The sequence below is a fragment of the Drepanopeziza brunnea genome (genome assembly GCF_022702325.1).
Source record: "Drepanopeziza brunnea f. sp. 'multigermtubi' strain 214-2 chromosome Unknown ctg2, whole genome shotgun sequence".
Classification (NCBI taxonomy): domain Eukaryota; kingdom Fungi; phylum Ascomycota; class Leotiomycetes; order Helotiales; family Drepanopezizaceae; genus Drepanopeziza; species Drepanopeziza brunnea.
In genome coordinates, this window is record NW_027094065.1 from 1,567,912 (window position 1) to 1,582,222 (window position 14,311).

Sequence of the window (14,311 nt, forward strand, 5' to 3'; positions counted from 1 at the left end):
TCCTGAGTTTACTCCTCGAGTTCGGCTACGATGCGGCATCGCAGTTTAACACTGGCCTTGTTTTGCACCCGTGCCTCACTCAAGTTTTGCAATTAGGGCTATTCTCTGCTACGAATCCTCATTTTGACACACACACCCTCTCTCTCTCTCGTCTTTCATCTGATAGATAATGCCTCACAGGACCGGGTGCTCTCCAGTGAGGATCTCTCGAATTCTACGCTCCGGTTCATCTCGCACTAGGTTCGGGCCGTGCTTGGCCTGGAGTCAATGCCAAACCGGTTGGGCAAGTTCTAAGCTCGAGGGAGTATATCAGACGACGACCTACCCGACACGTTGATGCGGGTGCTATTTGTCCTGCGGTTATCGTGAATCGGGTGCGGTTTTGGATTGAAGTCTGGGTGAATAAGATGGCCGAGTGAGGGACTGAGCGATCTCGGAATAACACGCAAATCCACAACGCTGGCTTTTGCTTCGAATATATTTTTGGTGCGGTATATGTGTATGCAAGCAAGCATCCAACAGGATTGTTCGAGCAATCATTTCGCAAATATCAACTGACAGAGAGAGATCGGCTTGAAAACCCTCCGAGACGAGACGAGTGTTTCTGATTTGCTGATAGGGTCTCAAGCAAACGAGGATTCAGGACTCAGAGACCACCTTGAGATAAGCTCAAGGAGCCACGAAAATACAGTTCTGTTGCAGGTCAAGTCAACGCTTCCCAGGTCCAATTTACATCAGCCAACTCTGTCCGTACACTTCTTTGCAGTTCAACATTCTTGGAACTTCTAGCCATCGATAATACTCAGGACCAAAACACAGTGCAGCTGTAGCATGAAAGTGACTAATCAACCGTTCGGCCCCATTGTCGAACATCATTATCCCTTAAACTCCAAGGCAGCCCATGAAGGGGTTACTCCTTCGCAAACGATGCCGGAAATCTGATCTCTGCCAATGCCTTGGAAGCAGAAACTCGGTAGGTGCACTGACACTAGTATCTTAGCAGCCTGTTGTTCATAATCCGACCTACTTCGGAGAAAACCGTTATAGATCATTGCTTAGCGACTCGAAGGGCTCCTAAAACCTCCTCACACCAAAGACTTCCATTTCATTTGAATCATTGATCACCTGCGGTATGACCAAGCAAGCCTCTTTTGCCGTCATGGTTGTATCCTGGATTGAGTAAGCTGCGTTTCATGGATACAGGGAAAGCAGGGAGAATATGGCAGTCAATTGCGTCTTCCGCAGCCGAGGACCATTAGTACTACGAAACGAATGAATGAAACATAGTAATCGTACCCTTGGTCAGAGTACTAGTCAGAGGCAGGAATGCGGTTCCTAGTACCCTTCAGTAATACGGTTCATTTTCAGTAATACTGTCATTTTTTTCGTGATTTTTCTTTTAATATATATATCTATTACAATTCTTAATAAAAAATTATTTTTAAATTATAATATTATTCTTTAATAGTAGACCTACTTTAAGAAAAGAATTACGTATTAATAGGATTTTAAAACGCGATTATATTCGTATATTAACCTCGTCGACGCTATTTAAATAACTTTCTATCAAGTAAACAATTAAATAACTAAGCAATCACAGATAATTACATGTAACCTTATAAAAAATCATAATCGCTAGCTTCGAATTTTTATTCTGCTCTATTTTCAATAGCCTAACGCAATAATAGCTCGATCGGTTTTTGGAAATTCGCCGTACTTTTTAAATTTTGAAAGTGCGCCGACCATTTTAAAAGCCTCGCATCTTTACTTAAATAGCCGCCCATTTCATTACAACCTTTGACTGATCGATCCATTATTGCTTTAAGCTATTAAAATTGAGAAAGAATATAAATTCAAAACTATCAATTATGATTTTTTAAAAAGTTATACATAATTATTTATAATTGCTTGATTATTTAATTATTTATTCAATTAAAAATCATTTAATACCGCCGACGAGGTTAATATACAGATATAATCGCGTTTTAAAATCCTATCAGCTTCTAAATTTTTTCTTAAAGTAGGCCTATTCTTAAAGAATAATATTATATTTTAAAATTAATTTTTCTGTTAAAAGTTGTAATAGATATATATATTAAAAGAAGAATCACGAAAAAGTTGACCGTATTACTGAAAATTGACCGTATTACTGAAGGGTACTTGGAACCGCATTCCTGCCTCTGACTAGTACTCCGACCAAGGGTACGATTACACCATGCTTTCTCCGCTCGATTTCTCGCATCTCAATAACCTTTCGAGAGAATTCACCCGCCCCTTCACTAGTGATCAAAAGAGCTCCCCTGAAAGCCGGCCAGCTCGCAAGCGTCACATGGATGCACTTGATCAGGAACTTCTCCAGACCTTTACCCTGGTGCTCTTCAAGCACCTAGAACTTTTTGTCTAGTATCCTCTTTAAGAGCTTCTCTTTCATCGGCTTCGCCCAGTACATGAAATCAGCATTCGTGGGAACGGGAAAGTCATCTTGATACCAACAGTAAGGGTAGCCGTGATGAAATACGTGAAAGGGTGATTGGTATAAGAATGTGCACGCAAGAAAAGTCAAACTCAAGGTGTGGGAATGGGAGACGGAGATTGAGGAAGGGAATATGGGCCGTCGTCATAACCATGAGTACTTACTTATGCGCGCAACATTGGGCTATTAGAAGGAAAAGAGCTTCCTTTGCACATTTCATGGAGCATTGCAATTTTGAATAGTTTGATCTGCAGACTCACCACTTAGTATCAATATTACATAGGTATAGGTACCGGTATAAGGTACTCCGTAGCTTCAGGCCTACTTCGTGTGAAATTTTTATTCATCTACACGTGACCCATGAATATTGGCATTGGGGGTATTTTGCGTTGTTCGAGGGGCATCTAATGCTAGTCTACATATGGATTAGCGCGTCGGGCCCCGCTTCTCGATAGCCCCGTGAGCTAATCAAACGCCACAGATATTTTTTTTTTTCCTCCAGTATGTGATTTTCACTTTTCCTCTCGTCGATGTCTTGAGAAGAAGACGCGACATTCTTCCTCGCATATTCCCTTCCGTCTTCTCGTACTCATAGTCTCTCACTATGGACCAACAAAAGTTCGTCGATCTCTTGCAGAGCATCCAGGCCCGTATGTTTTCATTCCAAAATACCCCGCCATCAATACACTGACCATTTCCAGCCGACACAGAGAGAATCAAGGCTGCGACGACTGAGCTTCGAAAGACCTACTACCCTCACCCACAGTCACTCCTATGGCTTCTACATATCCTAACATCTCACGATGCTCCAGAAATGCGCCAACAGGCTGCTGTCGAGGCCAATCGTTTGATCCCAAAGCACTGGAACGATCTCCCAGAGGACCAGAAGCCAGCGATCCGCGAAAAGCTGCTCGAGTCTACCTTGAACGAGCTTAAACCACTCGTCCGACACTCTGCGGCTCGCGTCATCGCCTCTATCGCGTCCATCGATCTCGCAGACGGAGAGTGGGCTTCCCTTCCCAACAACCTTTTCCAGGCTGCTACCTCTGGCCAAGTCTCGCACCGCGAAGTCGGAGTCTACATACTCTTCTCTCTCCTTGAAGTAGCATCCACCGCTTTCGAAGATAAGCTCCAGGGGCTCTTCACGCTCTTGAGCAAGACAATCCAGGATCCTGAGAGCCCAGAGGTCCGCACCAACACCCTGCTCTGTCTTGGACAAGTTGCCATGTTAATCCAGCCCGATGAGGACCCGGAGAACCTCACCCGATTCAACGACATCTTCCCAGCCATGGTGGCTGTTCTGAAAAGTGCCGTTGATTCGGAGGATGATGATCGTGTTATGCAAGCTTTCGAGGTCTTCCAGACGTTCCTTGGCTGTGAATCTGCCCTCCTGAACAAACATTTCAAGGACCTCCTGACATTCATGATCGACCTGGGTGCCGATACTTCTATTCCGGACGAGTCTCGAGCCCAGGCCCTCTCTTTCTTAATGCAATGCGCAAGATATAGGAAGATGAAGATTCAGGGCATCAAAGATATGGGAGAGAATTTGACTCTTAAGGCCATGCACATTGCAACTGAGATTGACGATGATGAAGACGATGATGATATTACTCCACACAAGACTGCGCTTGGACTTTTGGACCTCCTAGCTACTGCGCTCCCTCCTCGTATGGTTGTCGTACCTCTCCTGGCGGCGTTGCCAAAATACGTCAACAGCGAGCTGCCACACTATCGTCAAGCCGGTATTCTGTCTCTTGGCATGTGTGTTGAAGGCGCTCCCGATTTCATTGCTACTCAACTTGATGGCCTGATGCCAGTAGTCTTGAAGCTGCTCAACGACCCCGAGATTGGTGTGCGAGGTGCTGCCCTCAACGGTATTGCCAGATTGGCCGATGACCTTGCAGAGGAGCTATGTAAGCACCATGCCGAGCTCATGCCAGCTCTCCTCAAGAACCTTGACGCTGCCACCGTTCAGGCTTCTAGCGAGGCTGCTCAGGAGAAGAACCTCGATATGTTGAAGGCCGCCTGCAGTGCCATTGATTCCGTCACAGATGGTGTTGATAAGGCAGCTGTCGCCAGTTACATCCCAGAGGTTGTCCCTCGTCTCGTCCAATTGCTCAGCCACTCGGACCTCAATGTCAAAGGAAGCGCTGCTGGTGCAATCGGATCTATGGCTGGCTCTGCCATGGATGCCTTCTCCCCCTACTTTGAGGGTACGATGGAGGCACTGTCCCCATACGTCACTATGAAGGATAGTAACGAGGAGCTCGACCTCCGAGGCATCGTCTGTGATGCTATGGGTAGCATTTCGGAGGCCGTTGGCCCTGTCGCCTTTCAGAAATACGTCCATCCTCTTATGCAAGCTAGCGAGGAAGGTCTCAACCTTGGACATCCGAGACTGAGAGAGACCAGCTATATCTTGTGGAGTACATTGGCCAAGGTTTACAAGGAGGAGTTTGCCCCATTCCTTGATGGTGTTGTCAAAGCCCTCTTGGCTTCCTTGAACCAGGAGGAGTCTGATTTCGAGGTCGAACTTGGTGAGGAGGCGAGAGAGTTGCTTGGCCAGGAGGTTGTTATTGCGGGAAAAAAGGTCAAGGTCGCTTCCGCATCTGATGCCCCAGAGGATCCCGAAAACATGGAAGACGATGGCGATGATGAGGACTGGGACGATCTCACTGCCGTAACAGCGGTTGCCCTGGAGAAGGAGGTTGCTATCGAAGTTATTGGTGATGTCTTATCGCACACTCGCAAGAACTTTGTTCCATATTTCGAGAAGACAATCGAGGTTACCGTCGGATTGGTCGAGCATTCCTACGAGGGAGTCCGAAAGGCTGCTATCGGTACGCTTTGGCGAGCTTACGCATGCCTCTGGGCCCTGATGGAGGACCACACTGGCGAGGGGTGGGCCCCTGGCCTTCCGCTGAAGTCTCAGCCATCTGGGGAGCTCCTTAAGCTTGGAGAGGTTGTCACTGCTGCGACCATGTCTGTCTGGGACGACGAAGTTGACCGGTGAGTGTGACTCATTCTCTTCCCATTTTTCAAACCGGTCCCTTGAAGTGATGAACAACATGACGTTATACCCAGCTCACTCAGACGCGCAAGATGCGAATGCTGCGAACGCGTATCAACATTCTGATCCAATATTTTCACTACGTGTCTTTGTATGATTACGGGAGATACCATATGCTGACTCTGCCGATCACTTAGTGCCGTTGTCACCGATATCAACCGGAATGTTGCTGCTACTTTGAAGCTCTGTGGTCCGGCTATCATGACCCAAGAGAACTTCACCGAGCGCATGACCTCCACGATTGCGTCTATCCTAACCAAGACCCACCCGTGCCAAAACGACATGGGTGACGAGGACGAACACGACGACGAGGAGGAGTCATCTGAGTACGATTGGCTCGTCATCGACACTGCTTTGGACGTGATCATCGGCATGGCCAAGGCACTCGGTGAGCAATTCGGCGAAGTCTTCAAGATCTACCAAAAGCCAATTACCAAGTTCGCATCCTCCTCCACCGGTTACGAGCGATCAACAGCTATCGGTGTCTTCGCCGAATGCACAAGACACATGGGAGCTGCCGTCACTCCATTTACATCAGCTCTCCTCAAGCTGCTTACGCACAAGCTATCGGATGAAGATCCGGAGACCAAGTCCAACGCAGCCTACGCCATGGGACTTCTGATCTACTATTCCACCGACTCTGCCGCCTACCTTCCCAGCTACAACGCCATCCTGTCAAAGCTCGAGCCTCTCCTTCAAACAAGACGTGCTAGAACCTTGGATAATGCCTGTGGATGTGTCTGCCGCATGATCATGGCCCACCCAGACAAGGTCCCCATTGGTGACATCCTGCCTGTGCTCATCGACCTCCTCCCCTTGAAGGAGGACTACGAGGAGAATGAGCCCATCTTTTCTTGCATTGCTGGCTTGTGTATGTCCTTCCCCATCCCCTGCCATACTTTCTCGGCTAACAGAAACAGACCAACACGAAAATCAAGACATCATAAGCCTCACCCCCCAACTCATCCCCGTCTTCGCCGCCGTCCTGGGCGAGCCCACCGAGCAACTCGACATCGCGACCCGCACCAAGGTCATTGCGACAGTCAAGTTCATCGCCTCGAAGAACCCCAGTGCGATCCAGGGCAACCCTGTCTTGGCCAACTGCCTTTGAGGAGTACATAAAATCATTATATTGAGATGAATTATGATTTCATGACGATAATGCATGGTAGGATGGGATGGGATGGATAGATCAAATGCTAGGGGGGGGGAGCATGTGAACTGTAGATGTGGCCATGCTGGGCGGTTGAATTTATAGGTCGGTTGATTTTTAGAAGGTTTAATTAGCATACCCCCAAGTTCGCTTCCAGCGGCCCCCCTCGAATCGATTCGATGCACTCTATCTTCGACAAGCCAAGCTACGTGTGTGAATGTTTACCGTGCATACAATTGTGATGGTGGATCGAATTCTCGAGTCTTCTAAGGCTTGATGAGTCTATCCTCTCCTGACCCAGACTATGCTATGGGTATCTACCTTCCTATCCTGTATGCATCACGCCAAATTGTATCCCAACGCCAACCGAATGCGTGAGTCAGAAGATATGCAATGCCCCAAAGTCCGAAACCCGGTATATAACCCATGACACTGCCTCAAAACGTCTTTCCTGTTCATACATTCTTTCCGTCCAATGATTTCTGCCCAACCAGTGCGGTGATCATCAACCCCTTCCACATAAATCGAGAAGCTCCTGAGAGCAGCCGCTAAAATCATCATCTCCGTAGTCGGACGCGGTCGACTGGACTCTCTTCAACGTCCTCTGGGGAAGTCTGGGTGGTTGTTTCACAGGCACCTTCCAAACTGTCTCTCTTGTACTCTCGTATATAGCAGCATGCAACACGTCCTCGTCTTTCTCCTGAAAAAACCGACGCTCGGCTTTCCTACCTCCGGCTGGCGCTGACTTGACCTCCTTTTCCGGTGGCTGATACTGCTGTGATGTATCTGCCAGAGCTGGCCGTCGGTCCTCCTGGAAACCGCGAGACACTTCTTCAGCCTGTTCTTCGAAAAAATGTTCAAAATCCCCGTAATCGGACGAATCAGATTGCGCACTGTTGTGAGGCGGCTGTTTGAATGACGCTGCTCTCTCAGATTCTTGTTCTGCTAGAATTTTGCTCTCCCGAATGGCTGCTTCAAGCTGCTTCTCCTCATCGTTCTGAAAAGGGTGTGTTGGGTCGACAAATTCCAAGTCAAGATCTCCATAGTCGGCCGAATCGGGCTGGTACTTGTTGAAAGATGCTACGTCGTTTGATGGTGCTTTTTTAATTTCGTTGATAGCCAACGACCTGCTTTCGTGAATAGCAGCATGCAACACGTCTTCGTCTTTCTCCTCGAAAAATCGGCGCTTCTCTCGCGAGACGGGATGGGATGCTACACTCACCGGAACAGCGAGAGGTTTCAAAGGAGCTCGGCTTGGTGTAGCTATCTCGGCAAGGTCCTCTGGCGATAGAGCGAAGGCCTGGGTGCATATCAAATCGTAAAAATCGCTGGTGTCTGCCTGCTTTTCGGAAATGGGCTCTTTGGAAATTTCCGCATTAGAGGGAAGATCATCAACGTCTTCGAGGAGTTCCCGTATTTCCTGAGTGGGGCTGGGAAAGAAGTCGTCCATATGATCCTCGAGGAACGCCTGAGTTGGAGTCGGAGGGACATTCGGTATCGTTCTACAGCCCATTTTTTTTGTCTTCTGAGAATTGGCTGTACGGTTTGGCGTATTGGCAAAGGCAACAGAGCCTGTTTTCTTGATCGGAAGCCGAGGTGGCGGCATGTTGGTAGATCGCTCTTGTAGAAAAGGCTTCACAGCCTGTACTGTTGTGTTCATAGCGTCATGTTGGCCATTGGCACACTGAAGCGACTGAACGGCCTTTGGATAAAGATTGAGTTGGTTGCTTTTCGGACTCCTGCTAGCAGTCGATTCGACATCCAGTCGTACCGTGCTCGTATTCGTTTGAGAAACACCTTTGCTGTGCACTTCTGTGGCGATTCCTGACTTCCCAACTACCCTTCCAGAACTTTTGGGAGATGCAGCAGCCATAACTACACTCTTTAATCTCTTGTTCGTATATTCTGGTGGTGGAGACTCTACAGGAAGCTCTATTGAATCGGACTTAGCTATAGCCTCAGCAAGATCCGACAGCAGTTGAGTCGTGGCCATCTCATCGAAAGCTTCGAAGTCCTCTCCCGGAGCTTCAGCTGAGAGTTTCCTTGAAGGCAGTTCTTGAGAAGCTTCGCGGTAGTGAGGTTCTAGAGGTGGGCATGATTCCAAAAATGACAACTCTGCATCTGAGGCGCCGTATTTGTTGGGCTTAATAGAGCCATCGATCTTCTCCAATATATCGGTCTGCGACAGAGATGGGAATTCTCCGAATTCGTCCTCAGAGTCTTCTCCAATCGATGCCATACGTTTCGCTGGTGGTCCCTCATCACCCCTCTCCGTGCCAGACGTAGTATTACTATCAGAGACCTCCACAACATCGCCCACCTTCTCCCACTTTCTTTTGCCATTGCTGTCGCTCCTGATAAACCTGGATATAGTAGGTTGGCTGGCGCGGACGAATTTGCTCGGTTCTGGGAGTCCCTTCTTCCTCCGGGCTTCCTTTTCAGCATTCGCCTTGGCCGCCTTCTTCTCCCTTGCTGCTTTAGCCCTTACTGCTGCCTTCTCCTTCTCATATTCTTTCCTCTGCGCCTCCAGTTCTGCAGCATCCCGCTTGCGCTGTTCCGCCCTGGTGATCTTCGGCCCTCGGTTTGCCTGTTGATATGCCTTCTTGGCAGCCTTGCTGGTCATGGGCTTCTGGTTGCCATTGGACTTGACCAAGGTCGTTGGCACCAGGTCGAACGTTCGTTGACCCCCTGGCATCCCGACGCAAAAGTTCTGGAGCTCGGTCGCCTGTACGGGGAAATGGTTGTTTACCATCGGCTGCAAGCTTTAGTTGGACGCCACCGGTTTTGAGTGAAGCACGGCAATGCTTACATTCGTTTTAGCAGGAGCTGCCTGGGCCCCTGGTTATTGAGTAGGGGGAGGTGCGATGAGTTGGTGGTGGGGGTTTTTGGTTGGAACAAGTGTGAGTTGCGACATTAGAGCCTCGGAAGATCAATTTCCCGATATTCAACCGAAACGCGCTCTCACGTGGCCGATCAAGCGAGAAGGATGTCCAGGATTGGCTTTAGCCAGTGCTCTTCTTTCTTCTTTAGTTGAGATTATGGGAAACAAAAGATAGAAAGTTTGTGGATAGTTGTACATCAAAATATACATGTCTCGGCTGCTAGAGAGGCTGGACGAAATTGACCGCTACTGCTTCGGATTTCCACTGAGGGTGGCGGCAAAGCAGCGTCTTGTTTTGGTTTTTGTAACATTGACAATATGACAACTCTTTTCTAGAGCAGCCTGTTCTCATTCCATGACTACTGAACAATACTTCTGATATTCGGCTTGTCCTCCGTACTATGTTTCCTTGACCCAAAGACTCTACGTCTGACTCTCGCTTAATCAATAACATCAGTAAAGTTATTTAAAGACAGAGCATCGATGTCTTGCCTTCACGTATTTTACTGCTTGCAAACGACTCTAGAAGATGATAGTTTCGATGCATGGAAGTGAATATAGACATGCCAAGGTCCACAAGTGGTCAAGATAGGTCACTTCATAAGGCATAGCGCAGCTGATTCCTCACGTCAGCAACAAAACCGCCGGTGCGCCCATGAAATTCTAATGCAATACTTTTTGAACTCGGTTCCGAAACATATTGCGCTCATTCTCCACTGAATATCTGTATTCCCCAGCAGAACCGGCCATCAAAATGACAGCAACAACAGACAGAACACACGCTCTTAGAGTCCAATTCGCTGACCCGAAAGCCGTCTCCAGGCCCATCATCACCTACATCAACGGCGATGTTTCCTGGCTCATCTCTCTTCCTCGCCCTGCATCCGACAAGAGCACCCAGGGCAAAGCATTCTACCACGCCGTCATCGATCCATGGTTTGGGCAGCCATCAGTTTTCATCGCTCCGATGTTTCTCGAAATGGCCCTGGGGCGAGATCCCGGTCTCCCAAACCGCGCAGCAGTCGATGCCGCCATCGCGGAAATCGAGCTTGCAGCGGGAAACTCGCTAGTACCAACGGACGAAGACCCTGCCGTCGATGCCATTTTTGTCATGGGCAGTGCAGAGCACTTCAACCAAGAGAGTCTCCTACAGTTCTCTTCGTCTACACCTTTGTTTGCCATAGCGGCAGTAGCCAGCACGGCTCACTCGTGGGGCCACTTTGATACCGTGGTGACGATGGCATCGTGTGATCCAAGTAAAACGCCGTGGGCAGACGGACACCCTGGAGTGCCGTTACCGGAATGGTTAACTGTGTTCCCGCCTGCGGTGACCAGGTTCAACAATTTCGGACTTTGCCTCATCACTTCTGTGAATCCTGCTGAGAAGGAGATGATCCTCATGGGACCGCATGGCATCGGCGCAGACGAAGCTTTCGTTCATGGATTCGCGCAGACGGTGAAGATGCTGGCGTTAATAGCGCCGCTGAAAGATAGCTACTCATTTGGGATCAAGACCGTGTTGGGTGTTGAAGACGGGCTTGCCCTTGCACGAAGCACGGGAGCGAGGTACTATGTGCGCAATGGTGACTTTGTAAGTTTGAAATACAAGGGAATCATTGGGTGGACTGTAAATGATGTATCACATGATATACAATGGGGGGTTGATCAGCTTAAAGGAAGGCTTGCCGGGAAGGGGGTCGAAGAGGAACCTACCCTAGTTGAAGTTGAAAATGGAGGAAGTTATGTGGTCATGTAACCTCACATCGCTCACCTAGTCACCACCCAGTTTGTCAAAGGGCCAATGATCAATTTAATGACACCCTTCGGGGGCTCTTTCTCAAGTAGCAAAAACTATCAAAGGGTATCATTCGCAACTCGGTCTGAAGGAGCATACCCAGCAAGCAAATTTGCATCCTCTAGACCTTTGGTACCCTGTCCACAAGAGTAGGAGACCCAGGACTCGTACCGAGCGTCGAATCAGTATCAACACTTACTCCCCGTCCTAACGGACTTCCTTTCCCAGGAACTCTTGCCTGCTGTACCCGGTCCAATGGTCTCGCCACTTTATTTTGTGGCCGGTAAGGCGAAGTCGGCGAAGATGGCCGTGCCTCCGGTGTACCTGTGCAAGGTCCAGATCCCTCTTGGCTACGCGTCAACCACGGCTCAGGGGAGCCTGGAGGTGGCATACTCTGGCTCTGTTCTCTAGACCAGCGCGAACTCGCGGGTGGGTTCTGCTGATCCAACTCTGAATACGTTGAGCCACCTCTCGAATCAGTATTCACACTTACTCCCCGTCCCAACGGACTTCCCTTCACAGGAACTCTTGCCTGCTGTACCCGGTCTAATGGTCTTGCCACCTTCCTATTTGGCCGGTAGGGCGAAATCGGCGAAGATGGCTGTGCCTCCGGTGTACCTCTACGAGATCCAGATCCCTCTTGGCTACGCATCAACCACGGCTCAGGGGAACTTGGAGGGATCATACTCTGACTCTGTTCTCTAGACCAGCGCGGACTCGCGGGTGGGTTCTGCTGATCCCACTCTGAGTACGGCGAGCCATCTCTGGAAAATGCGTATTCATCCTGTCCTCGATTCTGGTATTGGTAATCTTCACCTCGTCGCTTGATGGGGCTTTCGTCGTACGGGTCGAAGCCGACTTTGTGTCTGGCTATAGCGCGGGTCCGTTGGCGTTCTTCGCCGTCACCCCCGGCACCTGTGGTTGAAGATTCCTCGAGGAAGAAAGTGAGAAGTTCGTCGGGGATAGAGAGGTGGGAGGCTTGTTGAAACTGTTGGAGGGCTGTCAGGCGGATCAACATTTCGAGTAGGGAGAGGGAGGATTTGATTGGGCCGAGTGGTGAGGGTTTTGGTTCCGAGAATTTCGGGAGCGAAGAAGATGCGTCCAGTTGGTGGGCGGGGGACGGGAATGGAGATGTCTGATTTTGTATGTTGAGATGGGCAAGATTTTCGGCGAGCTCTTCCTCAGCTTCTTGGCCAGATGAGCTTGGGCGATGGGATACATACGCCGAGTCTTCCTCCGAATCATCATCTTCGGAGTCCCAGTTCTCTGGCTCGGTGTAGACTTCGAGCGCCAACCATTCTGGATCAAGATCTGCTGGTAGACGCCATGCTCGTTCGCCTGTTGCCGGTCCTTCATGAGGCGCACATTCAGTTCTGGGAATGGTGCTCTCTCGGCGTAATTGTTGGTCAATGTCGTCCTGCGAGTCACCCTCTTCTGCACCTGACTCGTCCGAAGCAGCCTCTTCCTCTACCTGTCCTTCGGGGTCTCCGTACCACTCATTTCCCTTCTCTGCCTCTCTCATCATTCGTCGCGGGGGTAGGGCATTGATATCTCTCTTGAGCAAAAGGACGGGATTGTTGGCCTCTCCCTCTGCACCAATGTTGAGAATTTTACCCGTGTCCGCATAAAAGATCTTCGAGATTTGATAGATGGGTAGAAATTCTCGAATACCTGCTATTCGAACATCTCCGTACGGACCTGGCTGCTCTTCGCCATCCTCGAAACTATGAGCTCTGTCATCGTCCAGATCTTCGATAAGCTCGAGATGATAAGCGTACTCGTTCTGGCGTCCATCTCCATTGATCATTGGATTCGGACTTCCAGCGACCGAATCTAGCACCACTGCGCTTGTTTCACCATTTCCGATTGTTTGTAAAGGGACACGCATCAGCTTGACTTTAGCCTTGTGGATTACTTCCTTCCAAGTTGTGTCTCTCATATCCTCCGAGGCGTGAACCCGATTCGAGTGGCCAGCAAATAGCATGTACAAGGATAGCGTTAACACGGGTCCAACCTGGACCGGAACATCTGGATTCATAGAATACTGAGTATCTCCGGCCGTGAGAAAAGTGCTGGCTTGAAGCAGCCTTGATGGTGATACAGAAGCGGGCATTGAGGTGGAAAGGCTGGCGCCTGAGGTGGTGATGGCAAGGTTGATGAGTGGCACAGCATCTTCGATTCGTGTGAGTATATCTCGTATATCCTTGACAATGAGACGTATCTCTGCTTCATGGGCGAGCTTGGATTTTGCTTTATCAGCCTTCCTTCGAGAAGACTCCTCGGCAGTGGCAGCCTTGGCGAGTCGTACACCAAGTGCTTGAATGTCCCATCGGAGAGCCTTTGTCAATGTCACTGCCGACTCCAAAGTAGTGTTTCCTCGGGCTGAACTAACCACACGTTAGAATTCCATGACCCGGCTTGTATTGGAGGGCAATTACATGAGCTCTATCAGGTCTATTGCCGGAGAGACTATCTGAGAGGAGTAAGCAGGTTGGAAATCACACAAGAGCAGGCGAGTCTACTTGTATCTTGCTATTCAACCTCTTCTGCAGAATGTGAAGCTCTCGGTAGTCTGTGCTATTATCAACCGTCTGGGCTTTTCGTTAGTAATATATTTCAGCAAACGCTCCGAAAACGCGAGTTTACCTTGAGCAGCCGGGCAGTCTGCTTAAGGGTGTACGAAGCAGTTATGCCAATGCCAGCTCTACATATGATTAGCAACTTGATCTCACGAGGTTCCAGCAACAGAGACGAACCGTATGGCGTAGTTCATAGCATGCTGGGTGATCTTTTATTACACCCACCCGTCAGCACGTGATTTTTCAAACGAAGAGGCTCTCGTACTTTGCCCAAGAAGTCCTCCATGACTTTTGCCTGGTGTTCGGTGGAATGAGAGCAGCACAGTAGCGTAGAGATTTGGGAAGTATCAAATGGAG

At 49.2% G+C, this 14,311-nt stretch overlaps 4 protein-coding genes across 4 annotated transcripts; 2 read left to right on the plus strand and 2 right to left on the minus strand.

Annotated features, from left to right (window-relative positions):
* Positions 1-3,077: 3,077 nt before the first annotated feature.
* On the plus strand, positions 3,078-6,657 carry L3040_001596 (uncharacterized protein; the record flags this gene model as incomplete). Its single annotated transcript, XM_007294269.2, has 4 exons — positions 3,078-3,123; positions 3,175-5,485; positions 5,684-6,417; positions 6,467-6,657. The coding sequence occupies 4 exons, from the start codon at positions 3,078-3,080 to the stop codon at positions 6,655-6,657; spliced, it is 3,282 nt and encodes a 1,093-aa protein (XP_007294331.1).
* Positions 6,658-7,204: 547 nt separating this feature from the next.
* Positions 7,205-9,613, minus strand: L3040_001597 (uncharacterized protein; the record flags this gene model as incomplete). Its single annotated transcript, XM_007294270.2, has 3 exons — positions 7,205-9,454; positions 9,509-9,529; positions 9,596-9,613. The coding sequence occupies 3 exons, from the start codon at positions 9,611-9,613 to the stop codon at positions 7,205-7,207; spliced, it is 2,289 nt and encodes a 762-aa protein (XP_007294332.2).
* Positions 9,614-10,334: 721 nt separating this feature from the next.
* Positions 10,335-11,336, plus strand: L3040_001598 (uncharacterized protein; the record flags this gene model as incomplete). Its single annotated transcript, XM_007294271.2, has 1 exon — positions 10,335-11,336. One exon carries the CDS (start codon positions 10,335-10,337, stop codon positions 11,334-11,336), a length of 1,002 nt encoding a protein of 333 aa, XP_007294333.2.
* Positions 11,337-11,496: 160 nt separating this feature from the next.
* Positions 11,497-14,240, minus strand: L3040_001599 (uncharacterized protein; the record flags this gene model as incomplete). The annotated part of the gene is made up of 6 exons (XM_066156813.1): positions 11,497-13,762; positions 13,814-13,848; positions 13,898-13,966; positions 14,022-14,079; positions 14,132-14,163; positions 14,220-14,240. 6 exons carry the CDS (start codon positions 14,238-14,240, stop codon positions 11,497-11,499), a joined length of 2,481 nt encoding a protein of 826 aa, XP_066012829.1.
* Positions 14,241-14,311: the final 71 nt, after the last annotated feature.